The sequence below is a fragment of the Scyliorhinus torazame genome, chromosome 4 (assembly GCF_047496885.1).
Source record: "Scyliorhinus torazame isolate Kashiwa2021f chromosome 4, sScyTor2.1, whole genome shotgun sequence".
Taxonomy (NCBI): Eukaryota; Metazoa; Chordata; class Chondrichthyes; order Carcharhiniformes; family Scyliorhinidae; genus Scyliorhinus; species Scyliorhinus torazame.
Window position 1 is genome coordinate 100,782,618 of NC_092710.1, and position 13,632 is coordinate 100,796,249.

General features: G+C 44.9%; 1 protein-coding gene across 1 annotated transcript in view; it reads left to right on the plus strand.

The window, feature by feature from the left end:
* LOC140411419 (uncharacterized) overlaps positions 1-13,632 on the plus strand; it is a 373,458-nt gene that overhangs the window by 310,213 nt on the left and 49,613 nt on the right. Inside the window, exons 17-19 of the mRNA XM_072500526.1 lie at positions 1,019-1,072; positions 4,332-4,376; positions 7,940-7,993. Of these exons, the coding sequence (XP_072356627.1) occupies positions 1,019-1,072; positions 4,332-4,376; positions 7,940-7,993 (153 nt within the window). The remainder of the gene's footprint in view (positions 1-1,018; positions 1,073-4,331; positions 4,377-7,939; positions 7,994-13,632) is intronic.

Genomic DNA, 13,632 nt, shown 5'->3' on the forward strand with positions numbered 1-13,632 from the left:
TCAGAACTTAGAGCCTTATGTCCCATAATCATGGTCACTCTTCTCAGAAGACTTCACTGTTGTTAAAAATGATATTTATAGTGTTATGAATATGGTTTTATGAGTTCTGGGCTTTCTCATGAGTTGTCTCAATCTCCCAACACACGTTTAGTGGAAGATTAGCTACACCTCATCCCAAAGAAACAATAGTTTCTGGCCATTCCTCCAGGGTTCAGCTCATCTCCTGCAAAAGCTATGACAGGAGAATCCAGGGAAGCCCCATGGAATCTCAGGACGGGAATGTTTATGCAACTTATTTTCATGTAATCATAGAATTTTATAAAATGGAAAGTGAGTGTTTGGCCTTTGGCCTGGGCCGACTCTGAGAAAAAGCTCAGGTTCCACTACACTGCCCTTTCCCAGTAGCTCTGTCCCCCTCAAGTACTTATATAATTAGTTACTTGGTAGTACAGAGCTTGAGTATTGCCTCCGCTAATCAGACATAACTGCCTGGCCTGAATTTGAACTGAAGCTTGGCAGTTAACTGTTCTCTAGTGCATTCTCCATGGTAATGCCTCTTACCAATCAGAATCCACTGCCAACCAGTCAACATACTCTTCTCATGAAGTATAAATCGTTGTTTCCTTTGAAATTTGGTATTCTTGCATTCAGATCAATACAAGATGGGAACCTTCCCCAGCTATCTCCTTACAGCAATACTTACCTAATTCCCGTATGAAAGTGAATATTGAATCTGCTTCCACGCTTTTGGTCAGTGCATTCCAAATTGTAACATATGAACAAAAAAAATTCTCCTATCTCTGCCCTGGCTTTTTTGCCAATTGTCTTAAATCTTTGGTCATCGACCCTGCTGGAAGCAATTTCTCCTTATTTACTCAAACAAGCACCTCCAATCCATCTCCACTAACCTTCTTTGCTCGAGTTATGCTTAAGAAATGTTAGACTGTTTGATGAAGATTCACGATGACGAGATTAAATGACGTGCTATTAATCATCTCCAATCTGTGTCTTTCTCTAGGGTTTACCTGGTGAGACAGGTCTTAATGGGAAGACTGGGATACCAGGGCCTCAGGTTTGTATTTTCCTGTCACAGTGTATTTAATTAATTAAGCAATATGTATGTCAGAGGTATTTGAGGCATCAAGTGCACTTCTTTGAACAAGGCAGACACATGCACCAGCCAGTAGCCCTCACACAACTTCTAAGCTTGGTTCATAGCAAACGCCTGTGTGCTAGGATCAACCAGAACCCAAGTGAATTGATTTCATTGTCAAGCCAGATTGGATGAGAATGATTGCAATTCGGCGTGGTGTCAACACAGTTACTTTTGACTTGACGCCTCCAGAGCCAAGAGCAGTCAGATGAGTTTTCACCCTCTCTGGTTGACAAAAGTCAAGGTACTGTAGAAAGGTATGATGAAGAAATTTGATGTTAGCAGCTTACAAGTGGGTATCAGAACAGTCATAGAATCATAGAATCTCGGCAGTGCGGAAGGAGGCCATTCAGCCAATCGAGTCTGCACCCACCCAGGCCCACTCCACCAGCCCATCTCCATAACCCCACCCAACTTCCACATCCTTGGACACCAACAGGCAAATTTATCATGGCCAATCCAATCCACCTAACCTGCACATCTTTGGATTGTGGGAGGAAACCGGAGCACCCGGAGGAAACCCACGCAGACACGGGGAGAACGTGCAGACTCCACACAGACAGTAACCCAAGGCCGAAATTGAACCAAGGTCCCTGGCGCTGGGAGGCAGCAGTGCTAACCACTGTGCCACCATGCCACCCACTCCCGCTGCCTTGTCTCTTGCCACTGAAACCCTGAATGCTGCAATCATGAAAGGGGTAGACACTTGTACTCATCTTACTCATTATCATAGTTTGTTGATTCTCAATATTCTTCATTCAAAATTCAGATTTGTAATCAATCCTTCCGAGGTACCAGAAGGAGTCCTTCTTCTGACTTGCTCCTAAATCTCTTTACTTGAGAGAACACATGGTGGCGTAGTGGTAATGTCACTGGACTAGAATTCAAAGGCCCAAGATAATGTTCTGAGGACACGGATTCAAATTCCACCACAGTAGCTGAATTCAAATTCAATGACTAAGTCTGGAATATAAAGCTAGTCTCAGTAATGGTGACCATGGCAACTATCATTGATTGTTGTAAAAGCCCAGCTGGTTCACTAATGTCCTTGAGGGAGAGAAATCTGCCGTCCTCACGTGGTCTGGCCTACATGTGACTCCAGACACACAGCAAGCCAGTTCAAGGTCAATTAGACAAGGGCATGAGCAGTAAATGCTGGCCTTGCAAGTGACACCTACATCCCATTAAAAAAAATAGGAACAATGGAGATTTTAATCATGAAACAGGGCTGAATACTGTTTCCTGGAGGGCAGAGTGGGAGAGTGGAGATTTCTCCTGATGTGTAACATATCCAACTCATCCCACATATGATAGTTTTCATTGCATTATTTTTTTTAAGAATATATTGTTTCTTTCTCGAAGTTACAAAGCCAATGCGCAGTCCGGACAGAGCAAGCCCCTAATCTAACTCGATGCTCCAAAAGCCAAATTAAATTGAAACCAATTTCTTCATCCCCACATACCTGAATCATAAACCTGCACCATAAAGCTGCCCTGCACCACAAACCTGCACCATAAAGCTCCGCCATAAAGCTCCACCACAAACCTGCACCAAACACTTGCACCAAACACCTGCACCACAAACCTGCATCATAAACCTGCACGGCAACCTACATCATACACCTGCATCATACACATGCACCACAACCTGCATCATAAACCTGCACCATACAGCTGCACCATAAAGATGCACCACAAACCTGCACCATAAAGATGCACCACAAACCTGCACCATAAACCTGCATCATAAACCTGCACCATAAAGCTGCACCATACACATGCACCATAAAGATGCACCATACACCTGCATCATAAACCTGCACCATAAAGCTGCTCCATAAAGATGCACCACAAACCTGCACCATAAACCTGCACCATAAAGATGCACCACAAACCTGCACCATAAACCTGCACCATAAAGATGCACCATACATCTGCACCACAAACCTGCATCGTAAACCTGCACCATAAAGATGCACCACAAACCTGCACCATAAACCTGCACCATAAAGATGCACCACAAACCTGCACCATAAACCTGCACCATAAAGATGCACCACAAACCTGCACCATAAACCTGCACCATAAACCTGCACCATAAAGATGCACCACAAACCTGCACCATAAACCTGCATCATAAACCTGCACCATAAAGCTGCACCATACACATGCACCATAAAGTTGCACCATACACCTGCATCATAAACCTGCACCATAAACCTGCACCGCACACCTGCACCAAAAAGCTGCTCCATAAAGCTGCTCCATAAAGCTGCACCGTACACCTGCACCACAAACCTGCACCACAAACCTGCACCATACACCTGCACCATACTCCTGCACCATAAAGATGCACCATACACCTGCATCATAAACCTGCACCATAAACCTGCACCGCACACCTGCACCAAAAAGCTGCGCCATAAAGCTGCTCCATAAAGCTGCACCGTACACCTGCACCATAAACCTGCTCCATAACGCTGCTCCATAAAGCTGCACCGTACACCTGCACCATAAAGCTTTGGAGAGTTGTCAAGGGTTCAGAGAATTGAGGCTGGGGATAAGTCATGATCATATAAAAAGGTGCAGCAGGCTCCACGGACCAAATGGTCTACTCCTAATCCTGGCCGGAATTCTCCAGCCATTGCAATTTGCTTTTACCGCTGGAAGAGCACACCCGCCTGCGGGTTTCCTGGCTGCATGGGGTGGCTTCAATGGGAAATCCAATTGCCAGTGAACGGTGTTCCGGTGAGAAATACACGGTTGGGGGAACTGGAGTATCCAACTGCATAATTCTTATGTGGTTAAAAACCTCACCGTAAAAATGTGAGTGTAAAGGGGAAGTGAGAGGGAGAGAGAGAGTTAGATATATCCCTTAACTCAAAGCATATAATTGCTACAATATATCTGAATGTGCTTTGTATTTGGAGATGTGTGGTTGCTGTAGACTATAGATAATGTTCCAAATGGCCATTCACTCGGAACATGATGGCTGCAGCACTTTGCTACCCTGACAACGTTGTCTGTCCTCCAGTCAATGTAGGAGTGGATATGCAGTAAAGGTGGGCTGTAAATTATCCTTTTATTGATTGTTTCTGAGTTGACAATCCTCCGTATACACAACTCACACATGATTTTAATGTTGTGTCATTAATTCCTATCTGATCTCTTTACGCAGGGTCCACCTGGAAAAGATGGTAATCCTGGTAAACCTGGGTTAAAGGTAATTTTTAACTTTACTCTCTGAAAAAGCCTTGCTGCCTTATGATAGTTAGAATGACGGAGGAAAGCAATCCTCATTTTAAGCTGGCTTCGCAAGAAACGCAGAGAACACAGTCTTGACGGCTTGAGATATTTATGCACCGGGTCCAGGATGAATGTCATATTCAGGCCTATAGTCCAGGCCTACTGGTTCAGTAGAAGGAGCACAGCTTTCTTCCGGCAATCTGAAATTGTGCCAATCATTCATTGAGCTCTTAACCCTTAAGCTCCCCAACATCTCAGGTAATTCAAAAAGGGATGCAAGTTTTAAACATATTCCTATTGTTTATGGAATGAATTGCTGCCTGTGAATGTGTGTCACTTCTATTCTAGAGTTTGAGGAGCCTATAGTTCCCCATTGATTTCTCCGTGGCAGCACCTCTGCCAATCAGAGCCAACTTGGTGACCAATCAGCATCCCTTTTCTCCTGTAGTATAAATCGTTGTGATGGTTTGAAATTTGATATTCTTGCACTTGTCCTGATGAGTGAATGATGAAAAGCTTCGGCAACATGTCTTGCTTTTCAGCAAAATATTCAAGGTCAATAATATCATGGCTGAACAAAGAGACACATTATCGAAACGTTTTACCTTGCACTCACCAGAATAGCTTGCAAAAATCTTCCAACCGTAATGGGGGAACAACAATTTATACTGCATGAGAAGAGAGTGCTGACTGGTTGGCCAGTGGACTCTGATGGAGCAGTTGCCATGGAGAATGCAGCATGGAGCAGTTAACTGCCTAGCTTTGTTCAAATTCAAACCATTACGGTTGCTCAAAATTCTTTTGAGCAATCCTAATTAGTGCAAGACGAGATGCTTCGATATTATTATCTCTTTTTCCTGCAATGTACCAGCAAATAATATAATTATTGTACAGTGTCATGTCCTTACTGAATTCAAAAATGGGATGTGTATCAGCTATTATTTACTGATCCTGTACTGCAGAAGGATAGTTCTCTTGGGCAACGAGCACAGTGTGAGGTATGATGTAAGAATATGGATAACATTACAGACTTTCCTTTAACTCAGTGCCTCTGGGGATTGGACATGTTGCTGAGAAACCATTTGACATGGCATCTATCTAATTAGCTTTCCCACTCTGTTCTCTCATACATACCTTGTACAGTAATTACACCACATACATTTCCTCAGAGGTTGTCAGGCTGCATGTATTATTTTGACCCCAGGCTTATTTTTACTGAATCGCATTGAAGTTAGCTTGAATGAGCCAAGTGCGAGTTGGAACACGGAGAACATGGTTTTGGATGAACTCAGGTTTATATAAGGCATGAGTTGGGTGGCCAGCCTTGACAGTCTCGGAATAGACAGGCCTGGAGCTAACAAAGGCATGGATGAGGCATAGCCGAGAAACGATTTCTCTCGTGTTGCTTGATGTAGGAGAACATGTTGCTAGGACCAACGAGAGGAGCAGCACTATCAATAGAAGCTACTGAATTAGTATGTCATAGGTTTCTTGGAATTAACCACTGTCCGTGATCTCTGTGAGCAAAGGTCTTTCTGTAAGACATACATGAGTTGGTCATTGATTATGAGTGGCAGAAGAAAAAGGTTTGTACCTCCACAAAATCCTGGCCATGTAGGAATAGGAAACACTTCCTCTCAATGAGTTGAGTCAGTAATTCAGAAACATAAAACCTAAATGCACATAACCCAGGGAGTAAACAGTTCCTTCATTTTGACCAAGACCAACATGTCGGAATTGCCTTGAAAGAAAGGTAAAGAAATGATTTGCATTGAGGTAATATCACACCACTTAAGTCCCAAAACACTTTGCAGCCAATGAAGTACTTCTGGATGTATTCACTTCTGTAATGCAGGCAGCCAATTTGTGCACAATATTCACTCCACCACCAACACATAGTGGCAGCCATGTGTACCATCTACAAGATACACTGCAGGAACTCACCAAGGCACCTTCAATAGTGCCTTCCAAACCCATGGCCACCCCCATCTAGAAGGACAACAGATGCAAGGGTCCAACAGTCCAACACCTGGAAATTCCCTTCCTAGCCACACACCATTATGACTTGAAAACCTATCACTGTCGCTGGGTCAAAATCTTGGCACTGTATTCCTAACAGCACAGTGGGTGTACCTACACCACATGGACTGCAGCGGTTCAGGAAGGCAGCTCACCACCACCTTCTCGAGGGCAATTAGGATTGGACAAAAGTGCTGGCGTGCTTGCATCTCATGAAAGAATAGCAATACATTATTTCTAAGATAAAGAACAAGAAGACCTGTTTCAATGGTGTGGGCCTAAGGACAATTATTGGTTAAAACACCAGGAAACTAACTTGAGCTTCTTTGAATAGCGTTGTGGGCTTCTTTTACATACATCCACATGGGTAGATAGGCTGTCTCTGTAATGACTCATCTGAAAGACAGCACCTTGTGAGCACAGTGCTCATTCAGTATTGAACGAAAGTGTGGGTCCAGAATATGCGCTCAAATCTCAGTCACTGTGCAGATTGTGTTGCTCCATGCTCTCTCGTTTTCTGATGCTGTGCTGGCAGTATTCGTTTTCTTAAATTCATTTTTTACGGGATGTGGGCCTCGCTGGCTAGGCCAGAATTTGTTGCTCATCACTAATGCCCTCGAGGAGGCGGTGGTGAGAGTGGTATTTCAGGGAAGATAAATCATTAAAAGGGGTTCGGAGGCTGTTAAGAACTAGCCCTAGCGTTTTGCAGCAAATGTCATTCCTTTTAACAGCACAGATGCACCGTTTTCTTTATAAAGTGCGTTTTCTCAGAATTTTTTCTCTCTCTTCCATCGGGCAGGAGATACAAAGGTCTGAGAACTCACACTAACAAGTTCAAAAACAGCTTTTTCCCCACCGTTACCAGACTCCTGAATGACCCTCTTATGGACTGAACTGATCTCTTCACACACCTTCTCTACTGAGTAGTACTGCACTCCCTCTGCTTCACCCGATGCCTGTGTCTATGTATTTACATTGTGTATTTATGTATGTCCTATGTTTTTCATGTATGGAACGATCTGTCTGGACTGTACACAAAAAATACTTTTTACTGCACCTCAGTGCGCATGACAATAAGTCAAATCCAAATGTGCAAAGCGGGTGAGTGCAAACTGCTGTATTCTTCGGGGAAATGGTGGAACAACATTGCTGGTACGTTTTGGCCCATTAGCCTATTTCAACTGAGCAGTCTGTGCAAAAGAAATAGATGGTATATCAAGAAAGCAATGAGACATCGAATCTCAGCAGGACTTCTCCTGGTGTCCACCAAATCGTCAGCAGATTCCCTGAAAAAGTTTGGCAATGGGCTATTTCTCCGAGGTGTCTCTGCCAATCTCCTGTCAAAGTTACAACAGGAGGTCGGGAGAATCCTTGCAGCAATAGCAGTTGAGAATATTTTGCTCTTCCTGAAGATGATTCTGATTACCTAGACGGTTCCCCTCAGTGGCAACCACAACAAGGTTGCATGAACGTCGGCAAGGTTTTCATGTTCTTCACCTGTCACTGTTGTTTCTTTCACAGGGGGATCCTGGAGTGCCGGCAAAAGACGGGTTTCCAGGGAGACCTGGCGAAAAGGTAGAATGATCTGAAGGGCCAGATTGATAGCTTATGTTGATGTGCTTGATCGTGGCTTGCAGATTCCTCTGGTGCTGATGGGTGCTGGTGTTTCGTAGCTGAGATCACTCCTCATGGCAGGTTTCCATCGGAAGTCTTCCGGTATATAAACAATGATCTTAGTCCTAGGGAAATGGGCCACAGATGGGTGTCCTGTCTGACCACTGTTACTCCCCAATGAGAAGAATCTGAGACACCATTTTACTAGATCAGCACAAGAACAGAACAGCGAATCAAACCAGGCAAATTGGGCCAAAATGTAGATATTTGCTTATTAATGGGAATTCAGTTTCGTGGAATTACTTTAGAAACTGAGATAGTCCTCCTTAGAGCAGAGATGGTTAATAGAGGTGTTCAAATTATGAGGAATTTTGATGCAAGTTATTAAGGAGAAACTGGAATGAGGGCTGGGAACCAGAGGACACAGATTTACAATAATTGGCTAAAGACCAGGGAGGGAAATGGGGGAGGCTGTGTTGTTTTGACCCACTGAATTGTTATGGCCTGGACTGTATTGCTGAATGGGTGGTGAAAACAGATTCAAGGATAATTTTCCAAAGGGTATTGAAGGGAACAGACAAGGGCACAGGTTCATTGGGACTAATTGGATAGCTCTTTTTTCTTTTATTCGGTTTTTTTATTCGTTCATGGGTCAGCATTTATTTCCCATCCCTTAAGAATCAACCACATTGCTGTGGGTCTGGAGTCATGTAGACCAGGTAAGGAAGACAGATTTCCTTCCCTACTGGACATTAGTGTACCAGGACTAGTTTTATGGTCGTCATTAGACTTTTAATTCCAGATTTTTATTCAATTCAAAATGTCACCATCTGCCCTGGTGGGATTAGAACCGGGTCCCCAGAGCATTACCCTGGGTCTCGGGATTATTAGTCCAGCGACAATACCACTACGCCACTGCCTCCCCATTAAGAGGGACAATCTAGATTCAAATGACCTTCTGGGCCCTATCATTGTAATCATCCAAATATAGGATTGGTACAAATTTGGAAAATACTTTGAAACTTACTCTCTAAGAAAGGTCAGTATAATAGATGCCACTCCCAGATGTTTTTTTAAAATGGGTATTCCTGTCCTCCACAGTGCTTCTCAGGTCAATGTTTACATTTTGCAAACCTCAAACCAGGCTGAGATTTTAGTCAGGAGAATGAAATGCCTCCACTGCAGCAAACGCTTGTTTATTGTTAGATATTCCGATATTCAGGGCGATGCGGGTGAAAAATGGGAATCAGGACCAGGAGAAAAGGTGAGGGCAATTGTTTTCAAAGTTCAAATATGTTGCTATTCTGGCCCAGTCATTCGGGGAATAAGGTGACTGACCCATATGTAGATTGTTGGAGCTTCAGTTCTGGGAGAAGAAACGGTTCTCAAAGCATAACGAAGGCTGTCCGTACATACAGTCTTCTCAGTGACGGACATGCCTGCACCCATTTAATCTCCTGAGGAAATATCCTGAAAACGTCATAGTCCACCATAGCACAATTTGTAGTAGCCTTGCCTCATAGTCAGGCTGTTGTGCGTCCACGATCCACTCCAGGGACTTCAGCTTGAAATTCTAGTTGACATTCAGAGAGATGTTGAACTGAGGCCCCATCAGCCCTCTTTCAAGATTGTCAGGATCCTATGGCACTATTTTGAAGAAGAGCAGGGAGATCATCCAGTGCCCTGGCAAATATTTACCCCTGAGCCATCGCTGAAAGTGTTTATCTGGTCATTATCATCACATTGCTGTTTGTGACTTTACTTCCATATTCAAAATGAATGCAAATCATTCTTCTTCTGAGAGCAAGATGATGTAGTAGAGATTATTTCCTTTTTTGATTGTCAGCTGTTCTCAGTTGCATTGCTAGGGGAGTGATGCAAAGCTCCAACGCAGTCAAAGGGACAAATCGATCCTATGAAAGAACAAGAGACTTGCATTTATGTAACACGTTACATTGCCAGCAGATAATGAAATATTTTTGCAGTGTAGTCACTGTTGCAGGAAATGCGACGGCCAATTTTGCACATCACAAAATCTCTCAAACAGCAATGTGGTAAAGACCAGATTGTCCGTTTATGTGTCGCTGAGAAATATTGGCCAACACACGAGGGCTCGATTTTGGTGCCACAGAATCTTTTACATCCAGCTAAGACCTGGATTTAACATCTTATCTGAAAGACAACACCTCCAACAGTTCACATTCCCTTCATACTGCACTGGAATGTCAGCCTTGATTTTTGTGCTCGGGGCCCTGGAGCGGGACTTAAACCTGGAACCTTGGGCAGGATTCTCTGGTCGTCCAGCCGCGTTTTCCTGGGCGGCATGCCCTCGCCGGCAGTGGGATTCTCCATTCCCCCCCCCACCTGCCAATGGAATTTTCCATTGTGGCCACCCCATGCTGCCTGGAAACCCATGGATGTGCAACGGAGAATCCCGCCATCGGCGAATCCCGCTCCTTATGATTCAGAGGCAAAGTATTTCCCGCTGAACCACAGCTGAGAGTCATTTGGCCATTATTACATCCCCTGTTGGAGGTTTGTACAATTTTCTTGCTGGTGCGTTTGAGGGAGATGCTGAGTGTGGCCTGAATGGTGTCATCCTCGAGGCTGACAGGGTTAAAGAATACAAAGATTGCCAGAACTTGACACAACTGACATTGCTTTCAAAATTTGCTATCCGATTTTCCCTTCATCCGGTTATTGGTCATTTGCAGCGTTTTTGACCTGGAACATCATTGGCAGCTTTTGCTACAGACCCATAGCAAAATAAGTGACAGGTACTGAACGCGTGCTAACACAAGGTGTTGGGATCCAAAAATTATTACTGCGACTACTGGTCTGAGCTATGGTGGTCACAAGACACACACAACTCAACTAGGAGTCCACAAAAAATCCCATATCTTCTTGTAAATCTATCCATGGCTAGTCATCTCCTTTCGGTAAATCAGTGTATGGGATTTTCCAGCTATTTCCGGTCCCACCGATAGCGAACCCCCGCCCCCCCCTCCCCCCCCCCCCCCCACTGCGGGTACCCCGGCGCCAGAGGGTGCACGAAAACGGGGATCCCCATTGATAGCGGCGGGACCGGAAGATCCCACAGTCAGCAAATGGCAGGCCACCGCTGCTGCCGCAAAACACACTGTGGGACTGGGTGTGGGGGTAGGGGGGTGGCAGCTGGGGGGGGGGGGGGGAGGCAGAAAATCCCTTCCAATATATTTGATAAACACATAACAACAGCAGCTTGCATCTGTATAGCACCTCCCATGTGGCAAGACATCCCATGACAGAACATTATCAAACTGTGACTTCGCAATATGTAAGGGGATTCTTGTGCAGATGACCAAAGCCTTGGTTAGAGTGATAGGTTTTAAAATGCATCTTAAGGAAGGAGGGAGAGATGGAGAAGGTTTAGATCGATATTCAAGAGCATTGGGTCTAGAAGGTTGCTGGTAATGACGGGTCCAGTAGATTCCCATGAGGCGAGAATCAAAGAAACAATTTAGCTGTGGAACAGGATGAGATTATAGAGATAGAGAGGAGTATGGCCATGGAGGGATTCTAAAACAAGGAAGAGAATCCCTGATCTCTGGATGAAGCAGGGCCCATGGGCTCAAGGCGTTCCCTCCTCCTAGTTTTTCCTGTTTGTCATGCTAATTGTAAAATATTGGGAAGACTGAAGCTGTTGTCCCTATTCTCCTTGCGATTACTGGTCTCTGTCACAAACTAATTTCTCTTGCTTGCCCATTCCTCTCCCTGGCAACCATCTGAGGCCCACACAAACCGTGTGTTACCTCAGTGTCACAAGATGAACTTTCAAGCAAATATTCATGCCACTGTTAAGATCCACCTCTCGAACATCACCTGAATCTGCCCTACAGCAGCTCTTTGACCCACCAGTGCCTTTGTTAATTCCAAACCTGGCAATTCTGACACACCAGCTCTCCCACATTCTACCCTCTGTGAACAGGATGTCGCCCAAAGTTCTGCTGCCCTTGTTCCAACTCACAACAAACGCTGTGCACCCCCCCCCCTCTCCAACCCCCGGTGTTTACGTGACTGACAGGTTAGCAGTGCTGCTTCACAGCTCCAGGTCCCAGGTTCGATTCCTGGCTTAGGTCACTGATGCACTATCAATTACGACGAGACGAGAGTAATCGAGGCTTTGTTACACAGAGATGTGGAGCCTCCCGCAGCTGCTGCCGAAATGGCTGCAGCTCAGAGAGCCCAGACATTTATACTCCGCCTACTGGGCGGAGCCATCAGGCAGGGATTTACCCCCGTACCTGTAGTACAGGGGTCTTACCGTAATACCCTCGTATGCAGTATATACAATACAACAGTGGTGACTACCACAGTCAGTGTCTATGCGGAGTCTGCATATTCTCCCTGTGTCTGTGCGGGTTTCCTCCGGGTGCTCCGTTTTCCCACCACAAGTCCCGAAAGACGTGCTGTTAGGTAATTTGGACATTCTGAATTCTCTGAACAGGCGCCGGGAGTGTGGTGACTAGGAGCTTTTCACAGTAACTTCATTGCAATGTTAATGTAAGCCTAACTTGTGAGAATAATAAACATCATTATTATTATTATAAACAATACCTTGATTTTAACATTCTGTTCCTAGTTTTCACATCCCTCCATTGCCTCGCTGCTGCCTACCTTGGCAATCTCCTTCAGCCCTACAACCACTGAGACATCTGCACTCCTCTATTTCCGATCACTTGAGCATGCCCGATGTTGATTACTCCACCTTTGGTGACTGTGCCTTCCAGCTGCCTTGCCCCCACCTCCCCCTCCAAACCACTTGGTCTCTCTGACTTCCTTTCCTCCTTTAAGAAACTCTCACAACCTCTTTGGCCAAACTTTTGGTCATCTGACTTAATATCTCCTTATATGGGGCTGTGTCATATTTTGTTTAATAAAGCTCCTGCCAAGCATCTTGAGATGTTTTATTATGTTTAAACGCGTTATATAAATACAAGTTGTTGCTAACTGTGCTAATCTCAGTAGCCTCACCTTGGTTCTTGTGCCAAAATTGCATATATAAGCAGACAGCAGTTTGCAGTGCCCAGTGTGACCACTGTTAATTCATAGTCTGTGCATCTTTGTCACACCTGATCTGTTCAGTAATAGCCTGCATTTGAGCGATTTGCTTCAATAAACATTCTGATGTGTGTGTCTCTCTCTCTTCCCCCCCCCTCCCCCGATCTGAGTCAGGTTTTATTGCAAAGCCTCCACTCTGCAGCAGTGATTTGCTGCCACCTCCTGGTAGTTACTCACTAAATCACTTCGTCTGGAGTGCCACTCTCCATGAAAGCTTGTGTTTGACAGCTGCTGGATTCTCTTCACATTTTCTGTGTGTTTTGTGAAGGGGATGTTTAATGGGTGAGAACAAAAGAGATTTGCAGGCGAGGCTTTTTGTTTACAGAGATGAAAAAGCAGTGAATTTGTACAACATGCCAAGATCGCACTACAAGAAGTGCAGGTGGTGGTGGTGGGGGGGGGGAGTGGGGGAGTGAGGGGGGGGGGGGGGGGGGGGAGAGTGGGGCGGTGGCAGAAGGAGGCAAACTTTTTTGGCTGAATCCAAACTCCCAAAATTGGGT